At 35.5% G+C, this 21,599-nt stretch overlaps 2 protein-coding genes across 3 annotated transcripts in view; both read left to right on the top strand.

Annotated features, from left to right (window-relative positions):
* LOC105164383 (putative glycerol-3-phosphate transporter 4) lies at positions 320-6,891 on the top strand. Of its 2 annotated transcripts, none has more exons than XM_011083027.2 (4): positions 320-455; positions 543-1,658; positions 4,614-5,153; positions 6,461-6,891. In XM_011083027.2, the coding sequence occupies exons 2-4, from the start codon at positions 602-604 to the stop codon at positions 6,499-6,501; spliced, it is 1,638 nt and encodes a 545-aa protein (XP_011081329.1). In that variant the 5' UTR covers positions 320-455; positions 543-601; the 3' UTR covers positions 6,502-6,891. The 2 variants fall into 2 exon arrangements, with proteins under 2 accessions (XP_011081329.1, XP_011081330.1); XM_011083028.2 differs by having other exon boundaries at positions 357-702; positions 795-1,658.
* Positions 19,916-21,599, top strand: part of LOC105164382 (protein NRT1/ PTR FAMILY 7.3) — a gene marked incomplete in the record, with an annotated part of 7,466 nt that continues 5,782 nt past the window's right edge. The window contains 2 exon segments of the mRNA XM_011083024.2: positions 19,916-20,069; positions 20,987-21,107. Of these exon segments, the coding sequence (XP_011081326.1) occupies positions 20,043-20,069; positions 20,987-21,107 (148 nt within the window).

Here is a 21,599-nt window from a genome sequence, read left to right as displayed (position 1 = left end):
TCACACTGATATTTGTGAGTTTAATGGAGTTTTAAGGGACCATAAGAGATATTTTATCACCTTTATAATCTTTTTTTAATTCTTTTTATTAATATAAATAAATTTAGTAAATTTTAATTAAATAAAAAATTTATTTATTAATAAAAATAAAATTTTAAAATATTAAATATAATTTTCTACATATATTTACGTATAATTACATAAAGACTCTCAAACTCGAATTGTGTAATTATCCCTTTATTTTATAAACTAGCGTTGGTCCGTATGAGCGGCGACGAACTAGCAGAGTTCAAAATATGCAAGGTTTTTCCACGTGTCCCTCCACGCCTACGTGTTCTCCTCCCGCCACCCTCGCTCTGCTCATTTCCCTTCTCCCTACACACATAAACATGCCTTCCGCATCTCGGATCCCATACATAGAGAATTCAAGAATTTCATAAAAATTCGGAAAAAAGGTGTCGTTGATGCTTATCGTTTGTTCCTTTGACGTTTTAAATTATCATATAGCTGTTATTTTGGCAACTTTTTTTTTGTCTGATCAGGTTTCAGCTTTCACTTTCAACAATGTTGTAAGTTTTACGACTTTTAGGAAATTGGAAACATGTCTAGTGGGAGAACGATGGATAATAACAGGAGAAACCCACCTGGGATTTTGCTAATTAGGAGTATCAGGGGAAAAGATTGGAGTATAACCACATACAGGTACGTTGTTTTGTTGGTTACATTCATAGCTTATACAGCTTACCATGCTTCTAGAAAACCCAGTAGTATAGTAAAGAGTGTTCTGGACCCAGACCCCAGTGCTAATTCAACCGGATTTAGTCCGTGGCCCGTTGGCGATGTCTTCATCGAGAGGGAGCGGATGGTGACCAGTAGTAGCTTAGACGAGATTGACTTGAAGAAAGGCAAGGGTTGGGCTCCGTTTAATCGGAAGGATGGGACTTCGAAATTGGGCGAGATTGATGTGGCATTTCTTGCTTGTTATTCGATTGGAATGTATGTGGCAGGGCATTTGGGTGACAAATTGGACCTCCGTATATTCCTGACTACTGGAATGGTTGGCAGTGGGATATTTGTAGGGTTATTTGGAATGGGTTACTTTCTGGATGTTCATGTTTTTGGGTTTTATTTGGTGATGCAAATGGTTGCTGGTTTGTTCCAAGCCACTGGTTGGCCTTCAGTTGTCGCTGTTATTGGGAATTGGTTCGGCAAGAGGAAGAGAGGATTGATAATGGGTGTTTGGAATGCTCACACTTCAATTGGAAATATTACTGGATCGTTGCTTGCTGCTAGTGTTTTGCAGTATGGGTGGGGATGGTCTTTTATACTTCCTGGTGCATTTATTTTCCTAAGCGGGATAATAGTATATCTGTTCTTGGCTGCTTACCCTGAAGATGTTGGATTCCCTGTTGTAGATGGTACACCTGTGAAGGTTGTAACTCTACCCCAAGATGAGGAAGCCCAGAAATTAAAAGAGCACTTGGCTGGAAATGGGCAGCACAGTGACCACAAGAGAACTTCTGGAAGTAAGAAAAGTATTGGACTCCTCGAGGCTTGTTTAATACCTGGAGTTATTCCATTTGCACTCTGTCTCTTCTTTGCAAAGATGGTTGCATACACATTCCTGTATTGGTTGCCATTCTACCTTAGTCAGACTGGTATTTTTCAACTCCAATCTGCTTATTAATATCAATTAGTGGTTTGCTTGTTTAAATCAGTTTTTAACCTGTACATATATCTCAGTCTTATGGAATCAATCATTTGCATTTTTACAGCTTATAGCGATCTCAATGTGATTCATTGGATGAAGCAACATTCTTGGTCTCTGTGTCCACGGATGTAATTTTTAGCTCAAACCACTTTCTTGAACCTTGTGTTTACTAGCCTATGCCTATAAGATTAACTGAAAATTTTTGTGTATGGCTTCGTGGATGGAGTGATGTAATACTGGGGTATCTGTTTCAAGTGACTAGTGATGAAACCAAAACATACTCTACCTTATGGAACAAATACAAAATGATTGGTGGAATATAAGAGAGTCTATCTCCTTTGACAGTTGAGCTTGGTTGAACACAGGGCATGGGGTATTCTTTTGTAGGGGGATCGGATATTTGTATAAACTCCATGGGATTTCCTTGTACCTTCATTGTAGTGCCATAACCTGATTAAAGAGCATGAAAACACTTCCAAACATGCCTATTTTGAGCTTTCTGAAGATTTTTCACAAGATTTCAACATTTTGACAAATTAGTTCAACTTGTTTTGCAAGTTACCATGCTTATTATTCTTAGGACTGAAGTGCCGTCATATGCTTGCTAATGATCGATGTGAATTTCTAATTCAAGATTGTTAGTTTAGTTATCTTTGTACATAAGTAACTGCGACGAGCCAGTTTACTCGTAGAAATATGATACGCTATTAGCTCTCTGTGTCTACTTCCAAATGAAAGCACTTATAACTGTCAAAGACAGGTTAGGGTTTTACGAAAGCCACACAACATCCATGGATTAGCTGATGAGAAATGGAGTTTGGTTAGGTTGCAATCCTCTTTCTGCTGACTACTTTGCAACTTAATAGTTCCAATCCTCTGCAGAACCTTCTAAATGGACTAGATGCGGTTCTCTTAGTCGTGGCTTATTACTTGAGATAACAGTCCCAATCGTGATTGAAGTTTCTCACATGTGGGCTGCTATAGTACAATTAGGTCCTATATAGTGTAACCATATTTCCACAACCAGAACTGTATCTCAATACTTTTGGCAACTTGAGACCAATAATCTCAAAATCTAGAAGCAATTCCGTGGTGTTTGCTCAATCTTAAAATGACTTGAAATAACTGAACAAGGGAATACTCTATATAACAAGTGTCTAAATATATAAAAGAGAAGATTCTTCTGTGCACTTAAGTAGGTCCCAAGCATTGTCTTATAGAAGAACAAAATAGAACCACATTTTGGGACTGCCAAAGGTTTATGATGAAGATGATTATAAAAATACCAACTCAACTTGCGAAGGGAAGCTTGGGCTACCTGAACTTTACTTTCGTCTCCAATTTTTATCCTACCTTCCTCATGCTATTGCTGTTCTTACTGCCTTTTCATAAGAAATATATGAAGAAAGCCCTGAGATCCACAGCACAGATTCCAGTATTAATATAGACTCTGTTGTGTTGAAATGCTGTATTATATCAAATGTTAGGATGTTGGAGAAGGGATGCAATTATAACTTAGGATAATTACCCAGAAAACCCCCCAACATCAGGTCAAATTACATGGGAGCTAGGTGCAACTTTTCCATTTTATCCTTGCTGGTTTCTAGAAAGAAATATATGAAGAAAGCCGTAAGCACATATACTTAAAGTTCCAGCATCAGTGAAATTCAGTTTCATTGAATGGCCCTCTTATATAACAGTTCGAGCTGTCAGAGAAGGGAACTATTCAGAGCTTTATCTGACATGGCTTGTCATTCAGTGAAGTTACCGAAAACGCATACCTTCTCTGCAATTATACTGATATCACCTCTTAGTTTTTGTTTGCCAAAGAATTGGCAGGAAAGGATGAATAGCCACAGTTACCTCTCCATGAAATAGCCAAAAAAATTAGAGAACATGAGTAAAATTAAAATAATATGGAAAACTTAGTCCATGTCCCTAAGATTTTCAAATTTAGCGAATAACCACCTCTCTCTTCTCTTCAACTTATTAAAATGTGTCTTTATATGTGAAGATATATAATTCAATACATATATATATATCTAATATATATTTGTAAACAAGAAGTACATATGTATTAGTGTTACATTAGAGACATGGATTGCTATTTATTTTTTATCAATTATTTGATTAATTATACATTTGATGTAGTTAATTTTTTCAATCATTATTTAGTTATCAATTAGTTAAGAAATATAAGAAATGGTTGTGTTTCCCTATTAATTTATTTACATAACTAAATTGTTTATTAATCATTATTAATTGGTAAATCAGTTAAATAGTAATAACATATTCTTAAAAGGGAAAAGAAGAGGAACTAATAAATTAATTGGGAAGTACTAAGTTTTTCCCTAACATTATCAAAGTTCTGATGTGAATATTTTAGAAGATCCAAAGGTCTTCAACAGGAGTGTCAGTGTAGTTAGCCAGGAGGTTTGGACTTTTGGTAATTGAACAAACTTCAGAAGTGTCTATGTAATTATATCAGTTTTAATGTTTTACATGCCTCCTGTGCTGAATGATAATTCTGACTAGTTACTAAAAATGCAGTTGTGACATAAGGCAAGTAGATAGGAAGATTCTTTCTTGAAGGAATCATGCGCATGGATGAAGGTTAAAATCTCCAAGTTGACAAATTCCTTCTCTAAATGTTTCTGTTTGCTCCTATTGAGTGAATGTATTCACTGGACAACAGATGTCATTCTAGTTTCTGTTACGCGTGTAAACATTCTATCTTCAAATTTCTAAAACTGTTTATATTTCACAGTTAATGCAGTGCTAGTATTTCATGATCAAATATATTGTGCAAGTACATATGGTCTTATTTTGTTCGTCAAGGGTTTTATTTTTGGCATCTTACACATTTCTCCACTCTCATTTGGCTATCCGTATCTTGGTACAGCTATTGAGGGACAGTATATGTCAGTGAAGTCTGCAGGAAATCTCTCTACTCTATTTGACGTTGGAGGAATAATTGGAGGAGTGCTTGCTGGTTATATATCTGATAAACTCAGAGCTCGAGCTACTACGGCTGCTAGCTTCATGTATATTGCAATCCCTTCTATGCTTTTGTACCGCAGATATGGAAGCATGTCAAAAGTCACCAACATTGTTCTTATGATGATAACTGGCCTACTTGTAAATGGGCCGTATGCACTTATAACAACTGCAGTCTCTGCTGACCTTGGTACTCACAGTTCTTTAAAAGGTGATTCTCGAGCATTGGCGACGGTTACAGCCATCATTGACGGTACTGGATCTATTGGTGCCGCTATAGGTCCTCTTTTGACTGGAATTCTTTCATCAATGAGTTGGGATGCGGTTTTCTCTATGCTGATAATTGGTGCTTCTGCTGCTGGACTGCTATTGACTCATTTGGTTGTGATTGAAATAAAAGAAAAATTCTCCAAACAATCATCCAATGAGCAAAATAATCTTGCAGGTAATATTCCTTTCTTATTTTGCTTCCAGGTAATTTTGGGTCCATTCTATCATTTTATTGATGTGTGGATCGAAAGCTACATGTCATTCTTGGCATTGCATGTGTGGGGACATGCATAGATTTAGCTGATTCTTTTATATCCCTTGTGATTCTGTAGCTTAAGAAATTAAATCATGCTTTTTGACCTATAATGTTGAGAAGAAAGGACAATCGATTGCAGTATGTTTCGTATTATCATTAATTCTTTTATCCTTTTGTACAAGTACAATGTGAGTTTCATGCAGTAGGATGCAAGAATAGATAATAGTGCAAATCGAGCTGATGGTGATGTTGGAACAAATTTCACATCTAATCGGTTATGCTCAGGGATGTCCACCTTGGATTATGCCATGATGAATCAATGCGTGATTTATAGTGTGCCCCCGAAGCATCCTTTCTTAACTCAAATGAAATTCCGGCGAAAATCTCAACTCTAAATATATGGCATAATTCAGGGCAGTTCGGAGCCCTTTATAAAACATACTCCGTTATCTCACTCTGACTGTGACGAGGGACACCATTCCCTTTTGTTGAAGAGAGTTATTTCCTGGAATTGATAGCACAGACACATAAATGTTAATTCTGTAGGAGAGGGGAGTCTGATCTATGTTCCTGTCCAGAATAAAATGGATAGAGTCTCCTTCTGATCAATGTGTTGGATCTGAATTTGTCTGGATACTTAAGGGAACTGATACCTGAAGCAGGCAAAGATTTTGATAAATAGCCTCCAGAGCCAAAGTATTACATCCATGAAACATTAAGCTCCATTCTAATATAGACATCACCATTATATGCCAAGACCAGAATATTCCTTAATGTATGGGTGGAGTGGGTGGGTGGGGGGGGGGGGGTTCTTTTGTTTCTTATAGTGTGTAACTTAGAATAGAGAACACAAAATCATTAGTAAGAAAAGGCAGAAAGCAGAGGAGAGAGATGAATACGGCAAAAACCACTGGTAATCTTTCAACTTAAGTTTAATATTGAATTTTACCCCCCTGGTACTTCAAGTTGGTTCCTGATGGAAATTTAAGGGCAAAATCATAAATGTGAGCACTAGCTCTCAAATGTACTATTCAACTAGTTGGTTAAGTTCATAGGATTTCATAACATTGGGTATTTTAGATAAAGATATATTTTTTTCATATATTCCAAATATTTAATGCAATAAAATTTCCAACTTAAAAACTTTTAAATATTTCTGCAATTGGCAATTCTGTTGATATCCACTATTCACAGTATAAATAATTGTATATATTCAATCATTGCAGGTTCGGCATCGCAGCCCCTTTTAAGTGATCAAAATGAATGATTATACATTTTTGCGGCATCAAAATCTTCACACGAGGACAATCAAGAGATTGTTATTTTGGAGTTAGTTGCTAGAAAAGCAATTTCTAGAATTTACAGTAGTAAGAACTTTTGCAGTGGTCTGTTATAGAAGTGGTGACTTCTGCAAATACAAATAGTTTTGTGACCTGATGCATACGAAAGTTTCATTACTGCCACTACTTATTTTCTGCTGTCTTAACACTAATCCTTATCATCTACCGTAGGCACAGATAAACTGGCTCCTATTTGCTTATGTTGTTTTTGTATTCACATCCATGAATAAGTTCTTGTTTCTTGCATTATTCTATGTTCTGTTTTCATTTTCCTTCTCGAATTATTGGATTTTGCCATACAGACATTTCACCCTTTTTGCATATTCTCATCAGATTCAGACTTCTCATTTGGGTTTTTAGCTTCCATCCTCCAAGAGATATGACTGCATATCTTTGAATTTTACAGAATACTAACCAATGCAGAATTGCAGATTATAGTGTGTGGTAGGCTGAAGTGCAAAGTAGGTAATAGGAATTTAGGTTGGTTGTTGTGATCTGTACATAGACAGGCAGTACACAAAGTATCTGAAAAGGCTTAGAGCTTGTGGTAATTTGTAGCCTTGTAGGAATGGTGAGAGGGCAGTCTCTATTGAAAAATGTCTGATTCCATGAAGGATGCTTTCCATACACATCTGTCTATAAGAGCAATGGATTTTGAATGTCGCCATTGAAATGAATAAATGTGAGGGTAATCTTTTCCTGAGTACTTTCATAATTATCAAAAGGTTTTTGTTAGATCAAAAATTTTATTTACAAGACCGTAGGTTTGCCTCGCCCTGTATTTAGCTCATTATTTTGGAAAAAATTAATGTGAATTTTGAAGTTTTCTCTTGTTGTTGACAGAAAATTGTTGATCTGAATTTGATTAATGTTTAGCAACAAAAATGTCCTTTGAGTTCAGCTGAGTTTCTTTAACATGCTGAGGTGGTATCTATAATTAATAAATATGATGGGCATATATATAAAATATTTTTAATTATTTTCAAAATTTATTAACATAAATAATGGATTCATACGGTTCATATTTTTTTTATTTATATTTGATGTTTTTAATTTAATATTTTATATATATGCATGTAAATGTGATACGTAACGAGTAGCTTTTGTAATTATGTCAGATTTTGGGAGTAAAACAAAGATAAGATGTAAAATTCAACCATATAAGATGAAGAATAATAAAATTAGATCCTCCTAAGTTCTCTAAAACCTTATAAGTTTGTTCAAGGAGTATTTTTGTCAGGAAAATGATCAAATTGAGATCGAAATTTACTTATGGAATAGTATATAAAATCCACCAAATCCTATGGATGGGGTTACATGTAAGCAAAGTAAACAATAGTTTTTAATTTGAGGTGATGGACTTGTTATAGGTCAAAAAGGGGCTATAGATTTGTATGTATGTTTTGATTTTTTTTTTTTTTAAAGAAAAGAAAGGAACAAGATGGGTGAAAATGGAGACCCCGGAAGTAGTGTTAGTGGCATTTCTAGCCAAGTGATGAGCTACTTTGTTTCCAATTTTGTGGATAAGTGAGAATTGGCAACTATCAAAAATTGATGCAAATTGTTTGATATCGCGAGTGAGGGCACCAATGGCAGAGCAATCTAGCTGGGAAGAAGATAGTTTGAGGTGAAGGTTGGAGTTGTCCATTTCAAGTAGTATCTTCCTCGAACTGGATCTGTGGGCAAAGAAGACGGCCTCACGAGTAGTGATGGCTTCCACGAGTTCTGGATCAACTTTCCTCTATTGTCGGACTGCTTTCCATTCCATACATTCACCACCACGCTCAATTACTTAGGGTAAATTTTTATAGCTTTTTTAATGAATGTAATGAGCCTATCCTCTCTTCTTTATTCATAGTTTAAAAAAATGAAAAAAACGAATCTCCATTCTTACTAAGAAACTGAAAGGAAAAACGGAAGAAAGGGTGGAAAGTGAGGAAGAAAGAGATGTAGAAATAGAAACAGCTTCCGAAATGAAGGGAACTAAACAAGAACAAGAGGGATCCACTAAAGAAGATCTCCTGGTGCAACGGCAAGCACCAGTTAACTTGGGGGTGTGGTGATTTAGTAGGTGGGCGGCAAAGTAGCTTTGCGACCTATTCCGTTAGGAACTGCTGACTTGGTACATTATATTCATGCATTTACAATTCATGTCACGATATTGATACTCCTGAAAGGTGTTCTATTTGCTTGTAGCTTCAAGCAAATCTTGGTTTTCGTTTTCCTTGTGGTGGACCTGAAAGAGGGGATACATGTCAAGTATCGACTTGGGATCATGTCTTCTTAGAACTATTCTGGGTGTACAATTCTATTTCAGTAGTAATATTCCATTTCAGTTGGAATATGACAGAAGAATCATGGTATGCACTTTCGTGTACTACCTAGAGCGTTACATCTGTCTGGTGGATATCATATTCACTCTGATACCGTAGTAGGTAAACTTGAAGGAGAAAGAGACATCACTTTGGCCTTTGTTGATTTACTGCATGATGATTTCATTGAAAAAGATCGAAGTCGCGGTATTTATTGTACTCAAGATTGGGTCTCTACCAGGTGTTATTCCTGTGGCTTTATGACGTATTCACGCTTGGCATATGCCTACTCTAACCGAGATTCTGCGAGATCTCGAGCAACATACCAACCCCAATTTCTGTGGTCGTTTCAAAGACTACCCATCATAGTTAAGCTTAATCAAACCAATGGCAAGACGGGACCAGGAGCAACATGGGAGGAAATACTATCCGATGATGCATTAACCTGGTGGTATGTGTGAAAATAGTTGAGGGCAAAGGAGATAAACTTATCAGGAACATGACCCATGAAAGTGCAGCTACGGTTCCACCAGAGGGCTTAACAAACAGTAATAATTTAATGAGTCTCTTTGCAATCCTCTCTCGCCAACCATAAGATCCAGATGAGAAGTCAGAAACAAATGCCCAACGCAGGTGAGCAACACCAGACTTGGTGAGCAAAAGGACAACGGAGAAAGGTATGTTTTCCTTGTCCCCTTTTTCAACTTGGTACAATGGGCAAACAAATGATTCATCATGCAATTTATTACTCAAATTCACTCCAATTGGGGATTGCATGTTGTGCTAATATCCATTAGAGAACCTGAATCTTCCATGGGACTTTAATATTTCAAATAATATTCAAAACAGGGGAACTAGATAGCGAGGTATAAGGACGTTACTGATCAGCCAAAGACTTGGCCACATGATAAGCACTGCAAACCAAAAACTTACAATTTGCCATTTGGTGCCAAACGAAGAATTCCTCCCCATCTAATGTGCTAAGTGGAATTTCTAGTATGGTTTTTGCTTCATCCGGCCAGAATAGATCCCGAACGAGCAAATGGTTCTAGTCCGTTGTGTTGTCAGAAATGAGGTGACATGTTCGCAAGTGATTGCGAACAACATAGTGAGGTGAAAGAGCTCGAAAAGATAAAAGCTTCGGAATCCAAGGATCCTCCTAAAGTCTAACTATTTGGCTAGAACTAACGTACCGCCTAAGTCCCCCTTTCACGATTTATTGTGAAACAAATATGCCCGCCATGTGTATGATGGATTGCGTCTGACTGTAGCATTCAGAACCATCCCATCTGGGAAATATCTTTGCTCGTAGCACCCAACTAAGCAAGCTGTCCGAGTTCGAGATTATCCTCCATAGCTGTTTGGAGAGCATTGCAAGGTTGAAAGCTCGAAGATCTCAGAATCCCATGTCACCATGAGATTTTTGCTTAATCATTTTCTACCAACTTATCCAATGGATTTTTTTAGAACCGCTGTTGTGCCACTAGAAATCAAACACCATAGACTGGATCTCCTTAATTAGAGAGATAAGAAGCCAAACGCATCCCATTGCATATGTTGGAATAGCATGGGTTATCGCTTCGATTAAAATTTCTCTGTCAGCTTGTGAAAGGTTGTGTTCATTTCAACTGCTGATTTGTTGCCAAATTCTATTTCGGATTGACTGAAAAATTGACTTGCCTAACTTTCCAACCACAGATGGGATCCCCAACTAAAGATCATGTCTACCCTCTAACCAAATATTTAGAGCTCCCTAAACCTCATCTCTAAGAGTTGATTCTATATTTCTGGTAAAGACCACTGAAGAATTGGCGAAGTTAATTTTCTATCTTGATGCTCGCCCAAAAGTCTCCAAGGCCTCCAATATGCAAGATGCAGCCTCAGCTGTAGCCTGACAGAATATCAAGGTGTCGTCGGTAAAGAGATGGTGGGAGACTCGGGGGGCCTAGTGATATGCAATAGCTTCTTGCAACCTATCGCAACTCTCCTTTTTCTGCAATAAACAAGAAAAAACCTGTGTGCATAGAAACAATAAGTAAGGGAGGGGTCTCCTTGTTCAAGCCCTCTTTGTTGGATGACATAGCCAAATTGAGAGCAACACAGGTTAACGAATAAGATACTGACAAAACACAAAGCATAATTAACCGAACAAACTTAGAAAGCAACCCCAATCTGACTAGGACATTTTCGTGGAACTTCCACTCAAACTTGTCGCAAGCTTTGCTAATGTCCAACTTCAATGCCATATGCCCCTTGTTACTTCGCTTCTTGGTATTAATGGTTCAAAATTATCACAAATTCAAGTTAGTAACTCGTATAAATTCAGATCAGTTCTTCAATATCAAGGGGTGCCTTTTTTTCTTAAGCCTGAAATAAAGGATTCTTTTGAAACACAAGGAATGGTTTTTTCGAAATTAGGGGATAAGAAACTTCGGAGTTATGAAATGAATCAATGGAAAAACTGGTTACTCCATGAGGTAATTCTATAATTTTTCGAGGTAAAAAAGCTCCTGACCAATTAGGTATTCATATTGCAAAAATCTTACTAGAACTGCTCCCGTATGGAGCCATATTCTTCATCCGACGTACTCATTTTGTTCCCCGCTCACTACTTGAAAGTAAATGTACTGGGGAATGAGCGTTATTCTGCGAGTCCCTCACCTTCACTTCAAAGGAAACGAGTACATTGTTAGTGATTAGCCTTTCGGGCACAAAGACAGACTAACACGAGGAAATTATAGCATCCAGAGTTGATTTCAATTTATTTTTTATGGTTTTGGATGCTTTTCTATAAGCTACATTGCAACGGATTAGAAGAAATTAGGTGAGGGTTCTTGATTTTTTACACTTCGATATCAACGAAATGTGTGTGTGTTCAATTCAAGTGGCAAAATCAGGTTATTAAGAAGTAGAAGGGTGCTTGAGACAACATCATCTCGATTAACATAACAATGGGACCATCTAGCCTTGGGAATCTCAATGGGACCATCTACGATAAGGCATTTCAAATTTTCTCCTTTTTGTATGGTTTCGAGATCTCCTGTAACATTTTGTCAGTAATCTACGCCAAGACTAACTTAGTCCCTGTTCCAGTTCTTCCTTCGAGGGATTTCGAGTTCAAAAGATGTTACCAAATTATACCAACTAGAGAGGGAATAGTTGTCATACTCCACTCTAGAATTAATTATGTTTAATTCAAAACAGTGACAAGGGCATTCCCTGCTACGCAGACTAGATATTCAAAGCGCCCCGACTCATTGCATGACCCATCCTATCTCTCAGTTCCAATGTTGGTTGTACGTATTGCTCACATCTTAGATTTGTGTTCCCACAAATAGTGTCAATTGATGAGACCAAAAAAGCTTGGGTATAAAACTTGACTTGATTTGAATTTATGTTAGTTCCATGTGCACATTCACGGCTTACCATTGGGAAAGATGATGAGGGAAGTGTGCTCATTTGTTGGAACAAATTGGGGTTGTTTAAAGACACTAATATGTATGAGGCTGGAGTGGCTTGGGGATTGTTGGTGCACATTCAAGAGGCCATAGATGTTAGCAAACCCCTCAAGAGGGCGTTAAAACATCGAACAGTCTTGGGGGATGAACAATTGATGGCGTTCACATATGAGAGACTCCCTAATTTTTGCAACTTGTGTGGTTGCCTCGTTCACTTATCTCGCCAGTGTGAGGGAGGATTTCTGTGATCCAGGAGAGAATTCCCCTTATGGACCTTGGCTTTGGGTAGTGTTACTGGCTCAGTCTCGGAATAGGATAGCAACCAGTAAGGGGGTCCTTATCTTCGTTCCTCATTCAGTCGCCTATTCGCTCCCCAACTCCCTTCAATCCTACTCTACTCCTACCCCTCCTCCCAAACGTGGTCCTTCTATTTTTGATGTCTTCGAAAATGTTCCTCCTACTGCAGACAGCCGCTCTCACCCTACTGAACACTCTCGCCTAGACATGTACCTATAACTCCTCTCACCTCGACCTCAAATCCAAGAACTAATGAATCACCGGCCTTAACCCCATATCCTGTCCCACCCATTTCCCCAAACTAGCTTGTGTCTCACTCAGCCTCTCGCAACTCAATACATTAACCAGTCCACCTCCTGTGGTTCACCCATCCCCGAGCTTAGTGCGGTGGATTGTTTAGCTCAATACTACGGTTCATTATTTAGCTAAATTTGTTGTTGGTTGGTGCCGGAGTCTTGATGATCTACCTCCGTCAGGCTTTGCTCTTGTTGTCTAAATTCATTCATGAATGAAATCTCATTTTCATCTCAAAAAAATTATGATAAATGAAATATTATTTTATTTTTTAATTAAATAGGAATGTAAATGTAATTGTGGATAATTTTAAATTTACTTAACTTGTGAATGAAACATTATTTCATTTTTTTTTCTAAAACCCTAAGCATAGTTATAGGACCAAAAATGAATCTCTATTACAGGGTGAAAGAAATCAAAATTATGAATACATGATTAAATTTGTTAAAAAGAATAATTAAACGTAAGATGTCAATTCGTCAAAAAAAAAAGAACTAAATATATAAATAAAGTAAGTTACAAGACTAAAAGTATCAACGACCTAAAGTTACAGGACCAAAAAAATAACTTCTCCGATTAAATACATCAAAGTTTTTAACTACAATCATAAATGACAATCTTCAAATATCAGACAGTACGAATAAAAATACCCCTCCGTATTTTATAATTCACAGATCAAAATTACGTATTTTCCAAACATGCAAGAAGGTACAAGAGGAGCTTATCAAAGTTCTAAACTATGTATTATCGTGGATCACTAGACGACCAAACATCGGATAGAATGTCTACATACATAAGAATCAGCCATGATACGTACGAGCAATGTTTATTTATGTGAACACAAACGAGTCACGTCCCACTACCCTTTTCTTTTTGTTATTTTTCCTTTCTTTTCCCTCTTTTTTGAGAAACAATTCCCATTATCAGCAAAAACACAAAGCAGACTTTGGCAATTATTAATTTATTGCACCAGTCACATATGAACTAACTCAAATGCATCATCAACATACATATATATATATATATATATATGGGTGATTGAGGCAGACATGGAATGGAACCCCTCCCCACACTCATAATTGGTTGCCAGTTCACAATTGCAAAACGTAGGCTTGTTAGGTTGTTAGGTCATTGGTTTTTTGTTCTTGTCCGAATTGTTGAAAATCAAGTTCTTATACTGTCACTTTTCAATACTCAAAACCACTTATCAAAGAGAAATGATGAGTGTGTGTAGGCAGTCCTCCTTTTAGGACTACCACTTTACTTTCCGGGCATTGAATGTGAGGTGTGAATCACCACACCAATTTAGTTAACTACTCATTGTTATTTTATTTATTTCAGTGATTTGGCACGGAAGTGATCTTTTCCATTTGTTTTCATTTGTTATTCTCTGCAATAACTTTAAGGGATAGTTGTACTTTCTTTCCTAAAATTTGGTGTAGTTATACGTGAATTTTCTTTGATTTGGAAAATTGCATCTTGCACTCCTCATGTTTACTTTCATATAACAAATAAGCTCCTCCATTAATCAAAAATCACTGAATTTGCTGATTTTAACAAAAAAAAAAATTGAATGGAAATTGATATTTAATCTCGAATGACTTATATTACTAACATACTGCAGGTCCAACAAATTCTTTTCAGATAAACTACCTTATAACGGTGAAGATATACCTACCCACATGCATTAACGTGTGAAGACGTATATGGGTAGTTTGGTCATAAAAGAAAATTATCTGACCTGCAATAGATCAGTAATAATTTAATCAGGGTAAATATAGGTTTTTTTCCAATTTTTTTGTTAATATTAACAAATTCAGTGAAGTTTAACTAATTGAGGGACTATTTGTTAGACGGAAACAAATCTCAAGAATTTTAAATATAATTTTTCAAATTACAGGAGATATAAGTGTAATTGCACTAAACCTAAAGGGAGAAAAGTGTAACTACCCCTTACTTTAATTGTACTCATTCACAAAATTAAAAGAAAAAGAAATATATACATATTTATTTATCCATGTTTTTTAGAGATAATTACACGATGAGTCAATCGTATGATCAGTTGCTGATAGATATTGACTGAGTATATCTTGTTTTAACTGGTAGGACAAACGAGTGAAAAAGAGAGTTTGAAGTGTTTTAAAAGTCTCTATGACTATTAGAAATAGGGAACCCACAAATTCAAGTAATACGTCGACTGTTACATATGTTCCTCCAATCACATTAAAAATATAGAGGATTTTACACCTCAAAATGCTATTAGAAGACACTAATTGCTTTCTTTTGACGAGCGAAGAATTACTAAATCAAAGAGGTGATTAAATCCGTTCAAAGACATTAGATATCCGTTCATAACACAAGACATATTTAAAGAGAAAATCGATACAAGATGCATGAGGTTGGTATTCCTCAACCCTCATCAATATGTTTACTATGGAGGTTTTATTAAGCAAACAATAGTTCTGGGGAATAGGATTTTAAGACATAAGTATCTCACGTATAAAAACACTAATAACTAACTAAACCTTAATAAAATTGGCCCCTTTTGGTTTTACTTTCATTCACAGTTTTTAATTTTCAGTATTTTCTAGTAAATTTATATTCTTGTATTGAATGTCGCGTGAAAAATAAAAATATGATCGAATTAGTACGTTTCGTGATAAATTATCTCACAAAAAGACATGATAAAACGAAAATATATTTGAATTATCTTATTAAAATAATATGTTTATTATATCAAGAAACATTATAGAATGAATATTTCAAAATTTATGGCCAAATCTAAAAAAGAAAGACTGATCAAACAATCGCACAATCTCATAATCTGAAATAGTATAAAATTAAAAATAAATTAAAAATGAAAAGTGATGCTCTTTTTTTTAAAAAAAAAAATAATGTTAAAGAAGCTATATACCCTTTTTCTCTTTTTTGGTAATTGAAAGAAGCTATGTACGTGACTAGTTTCTACCACGTCTCAAGTGTAGTGGATCTATCGATAGATTTGTATGTTGGGTGCTTATCTTGGAATTATGGACACTGTTTTCCAAGGTAGTTTTTAAACTTATCAGATTGTTTAATTAGGTCATTTCCAACTTTTGGAGCTATACATTCCATATTATGTCTTTTCCCATCCCCAAAGAGGGAGGAATCACTTTAAGCACCTCTATAAGTCATCCAGTTAGGTCAGTTTTATCATTTTATGTATCAAACCTCCATAAACAAATTCCTCCTTATTTTATGGGGATACACAAGATGTAGAGATACTTATACTAGTTTATATTAATTATAAGGGTTAATTATGCGTACACTCCCTTTTAAAACGTAAAATTATAGCTTTATTCAAAGATATTTTTGAAAATATATTTACACCCCTTTGAAAATTCACTGTTTACACCTGATCCTCTTTTGATAGTATTTGGACGAAAAATATTGTCGTTAACCAAAAAAATTGTATAAATTTTTAATTTTACTCATTATTTAATGTTTTTTATATAATAATTTTGTACTTATGAAAAAAAAAATATTATGAGTTAACCTTACTCCATATATATATATATATATATCTTATATTTATCCATTTATGAGTACAAAAATATACATGAAAATGTTAATAAGGGACAACTGAAATTTTATGTACTTTTTCTACTTTTATCAGCATTTTTTCATCCGAACCATAACAGAAAAGGTTAGGTGTAAATTAAGAATTTTGAAAAGAGTGTGAGTTTAAATTCAAGACCATTTAAAGGGAAATGCCATTTAAAGACAGTTCTAGTGGTGATGCAGTCTTCTACCATTAACCCAGGTAGAAGCAGCAGCAAGCGTGTTTTTTCTAGTGACGTTTTTTTTCTAGTTTCAGCGTTTTTATTAGTTGTACAGCTCAATTTTATTTTTGCTAACTCGGTGCCACGTGTGCCAATTTGTTAGGCGGTAGTTAGCAAGCTATTCATTACAAAAAAAATATGGGATTTGGAGCGTTTTAGGAACAGTTTTTTCGGCATTTGGCACGATTAGAAATTAATTTGAATCAAAGTTTGCAATGATTTATGTCGGCATTTGGCATGGTTAGAAATTAATTTGAATCAAAGTTTGGAAAGATTTATGATCCGTCGTTGTAGACAGCATTCCTAATATTTAGGAACGATTGGTGAAGGACCATTCCAATTTGGAACGGTTATTGTAACACGTTGATGGTGATCGTTCCTAACAGTGTATTTGAATATAAAAAATTCTTTCTTTATAATTCGAACGCATTGGATAACATTTGAAATGGTTACGTAATTTAATTCGCGTTATTTTAGAACGGTATTTGTAATACTTATGCCTGAATTTTGGGAACTATATTTATTTTTTACTGGTGATATATTTAAGAACTGTTATTGGAATTGTATAGTGGTCAATTTTTTAGATAGTATTAGGCACAGTTTATATTTTGTTTGGAATAGTCTCTTATAACTATTTTAGGAACGGCCAGTCTTATTTCGTAATATTTTTTAGACTTGTTTTAGCAATGGTTTCAGGAACAATTTTTTTTTTTTTTTTAGTTTTTTACAATTACTAAAATCGTTCCTAATTTTTAATTTAATAATAAAATTTTAATAAACAATTAAATTTTATATATTTAATAAAATTTAATAAATAATTTTTTTTCCTAATCGTTGTAATAGTCATGTGTAAGGTACTTTCAATGCTAAGTCAGGGTTCGTCGGGCAACATGGTTTCTTACTGCTCAAGGGTCACATTGGGGGTTACGGTTTCTAAATCGTCATCTATAGCTATCCTAGAAGAAAGACCGACTTGATTTTTATGGGCTAAAGGCTGACGTGAGGTCACGAACGAACTGGTGGAGTTGGAATTAAAGCTAGACTTCAAACTTGAACTAGGACTCGAAGACATGACAAAAAGAAAAAACGAGGTCGCGAGGAAGTACTTGCAAGTGAGGTATCCAGAGACAAGTAGATCACACCTAGAGTAAGCATATCGCACCTAGAGTGAGCAGATCGCGGATGAGTAGCAGTGATGAGGTCAAATCCTCCCATATTTAGGTGTTTGACCATAAAAAAACACACCAAAACAAAGGACTGGATACTAAGGACAGCAAGAGAATCCAAAGACTCATATGAAATGACTGTTTAACTTCTCTTAGCGTGCTAAACACACTAAGAAGAAGTGGGGCAGCAATGATGGGTACAACCCTAATTTTATTTATAAAAAACTATTTTTTCCTTGAAGGAGTTCAAAATTACAACTTCACCCAGAGGATCTGCGTCTCTATGATGGGTTCGGTCGCCACTTGGGTTGGGAGCCGCAACCCGACGCACGTGACAGCTATTGGACAACTAGACCCCCTCAATATACTATAAGTACTCCATGGACAGTGCATTTATGGTAAGGATTCATTATGCTCAAAACTCTACTTCAGATTGCTTGAGCTCGCTTGTGTTCAAGCGATCTCTTATAACGACCTCGATACCAAGCACTGACTTAAACATCGGAGGGTCTTAGTTAGGGGCCATCCCAACAAGCCTAACGATTTGTATCTCTTTTGTCAGGGCCTTTAACATTTATTTGGGAGAGGTAGCGAGCTCGAACAGCCTAGCAGTTCATTCCGACTAGGGAGGTCGCGTGGATTTTGACCTGGATTAGTAGGTGACCAAAAAGATAATTGAATGGTTGCTTATAATCTACTGTGAGTGATCTTATTCGATATAGTGTTAAATATTTAGAATAAAGTTTATTCTCTGGCATCTTTGTTGTGTTATGTTTATACTTTATTGTTGTTCTTCACCGACAAGGCCTATAGATGGTATAGACCATTGAAGTCACATCACGCATTTGATGGCGATCGTGAAGTCAATTGCAGAGGATCGGTCTATAACATTTCAAGCTCGTTTGCATCTTCAGCCTTCAAGTCAGGTGGCAAGGGAGGTTAGTCCTACGTGGACCGCATATGCATCCACATGGGCACTCTTCTGGGCCTTTGTGTAGGTTTCGCCACCTTGTTGCTTCTGTACTTCCCTATGTGACTATTTTTATGAACTTTTTCTTCGTGGTTTCTTGGAACAAGCTTATTTTTAAGTAGCACCAATATTATAATTAATCAAGTAGTTCAAAGCATTAAATATTCATTGATCCAATTAATGGTCTTATACTATCCATTAAAGCATCCAAAATACTATTTAAGATAATGCAGTGAATAGTCCTTTAATTTCCTAGTTAAAATTATTTTAATCTTTCACTTTCTGACCTTATCATCTCTAAGGTTCATAGTTCTTTTCATTTTAATTTCTCGATCAACTTTTCGCTGAAAAAAGCCATCAATGCTAAAACCTCATAACAAATTACATTGATTCTAAAAATCATCCGAGGATAGTTATCTTGATATGTGACTTTGTACAGTTCCCAACACGTTGACCCTCTATAAATACTTGAGCACAGTATTTGTCAAATATGTAATTAATGTACTAAATTCTAACTCCCCAACTCTCCCAACCATCTCTAAACAATCTCCGATCTATAAATAAGAGGTCTCCAACAAGCGTAAAGCATGCATATTTTGCATGTGATCAAATTCTCCCTAGACCTAAAACCTATCATGAATCCCCACCTCAAATTAGTGGATGCAATATTAAACATGAACCAGCCACGATACTCAAGATATACTACAATACTATGCATCAAGAATAAAGCTGTAGGCATGCAATGATGATCTTTTTCCATCTCTTGTTCCTTAGTGGAAAACCAAGCAATGACTAATTGGCTCAAAACCAGACCACCAAAGCAGAGCCATAAGAACTGCGAAAGGGACACAATTAGGTCATGCATGAGTGTGACATGTTGTCACAACAATGAACACCACACCATCCTACAAACGACAAAACACATATGTATATATATTACTACTACGTATGTTTGGCATCTGGATATTTCCCATATTATATTTTATCATAAAATCTCAGCCCTTAATTTTATGCAACCTCTCACTCTATATATATACCCCTTTCAATTCCACAAACTCTTACTTCTTAATTCCCCTCTTCATTTAGTTTCTCCATATCGACTAATTTATCGAAGTTACAAACATACATTTTCCCTTTCTCTCTTCTTGAAATGGCATCCTTCGAAGTCTCCAAGGAGGTCAGTCAGCAACTTAATTACCTCTTCACTTTCATTTTGTTTCACCACAAATTTATGTCTTCCTCCATTTTTACTTTGCAATGTTGTGCTCCATACTTACGAAGTACGATGAAGTCTAGCTTTTTAAACAACTTTTGGGGTTAATTGCATTTTACATATGTGTAAAAAACTCTAATAGGCATAAAAAAAATTTAAATGAAGAAAAATTTTGTTCGAATCAGGTTTGATCGAATCGAACCAACTATGTGACTGATCATTTTTTTCTAAACTACACACCAATCACAATTTGTTCAAGTTCAACCAAACCCGATTCGGACTGCAATTTTCCATAAAAACAAGTACATAATTTTTAACAAAAAAAAACGTTCACTATCTCAGACATTGGAGATTGGCTATCCCTTTTCTTTTCGTGTTTAGTGCAATTTACCACCTGTGATATTGCAAATGAGCAAATTATCTCTCCTATGAAAAAAAATAATAATTTATCTCCCTATTTTTAAAATAAAGCAATTTCTCTCTCTATCTAAGAACGTAAATTTTAAAAAATACAGAAAGATAAATTTTATTTAAAAAAACACAGAGAGGTAAATTTCTTTTTTTTTCACATAAGATAATTTATTCATTTTCAATATCAGAGAGGGCTTCTTGCATGTTTTTCCTTTTCTTTTCTTTTGCAGGGGTAGTGTTGCTTTATCTTTCAAGAGATCTTTTTGCATATTATTATTTTTATGGGGAGACTAATAACATTTAATCCTTTTATTTTCTTTTTTTTTTTTTTTTGTGACTAAAGTTGAAGAACAAGGCACAAAGCTAAGAGAAACAAATGTGAAATATTGCTGAATATATGGAAATGAGACATACGTAACATGTGTAGAATAGTGTCGTATAATACATATTAACCTCCTTGCTTTGTGTAGGCTAAATTGAGGGGAGAAGAAGAGGGATGCAAATGCACCCGTGATGGCAGTGTTGATTTGCATGGGCGGCCTGCAATCCCAGAACGAAGCGGGAAATGGTTTGCTGGAATCATCATACTCTGTAAGTCCGAGGTGTTTGCAATAATACGAGAAATACTATTTTTCGTCTCGTATGTCTGAATTGATACACTTCTGCAGGGTTTTTTAGATTTAGAATTTTTTTTAATTTTTCCGTAAATAATATAAAATCCCAATTTTAATACTTTAATCAGATTCAGAGACTCGTACTCTTCATCCACTTTTAATTAATAAATTACAAAATCTCACTTTTATTTTTTTATTTTTTTTTCAAATTTTATTAGTATTTCGGATAGCATCCGCATGCTTAGTTTAAGTGTTTAATTATTAGTTTTTTTTGTTGAAAATAAACTCAAATGAGTGTTGTAATTGATTTAAAAAACTTATAAGTTTGAATTATTTAAACTAAATTTATGTAGCTGAAAGAATTGTTTGAGGATGTCCAGTAGTGATTTGTTATCATTGCTTACTTTTATGAAATGCCAGCAACTGTTGACCAACGTCACATCTTCAGAAAAGGACAATTTGGCTATCG

The sequence above is a fragment of the Sesamum indicum genome, linkage group LG6, assembly GCF_000512975.1.
Source record: "Sesamum indicum cultivar Zhongzhi No. 13 linkage group LG6, S_indicum_v1.0, whole genome shotgun sequence".
Taxonomy (NCBI): Eukaryota; Viridiplantae; Streptophyta; class Magnoliopsida; order Lamiales; family Pedaliaceae; genus Sesamum; species Sesamum indicum.
The sequence above is the reverse complement of the archived record's forward strand: the minus strand, read 5'-3'. Positions and strand labels throughout refer to the sequence as shown.

Excerpts from the sequence above, each read along its gene's own strand:
- LOC105164383 (XM_011083027.2), top strand. The coding sequence starts at position 602 with ATGTCTAGTGGGAGAACGATGGATAATAACAGGAGAAACCCACCTGGG. Across the intron at positions 1,659-4,613 it reads ATTCTACCTTAGTCAGACTG|CTATTGAGGGACAGTATATG; the intron begins GTATTTTTCAAC and ends ATCTTGGTACAG. Across the intron at positions 5,154-6,460 it reads TGAGCAAAATAATCTTGCAG|GTTCGGCATCGCAGCCCCTT; the intron begins GTAATATTCCTT and ends CAATCATTGCAG.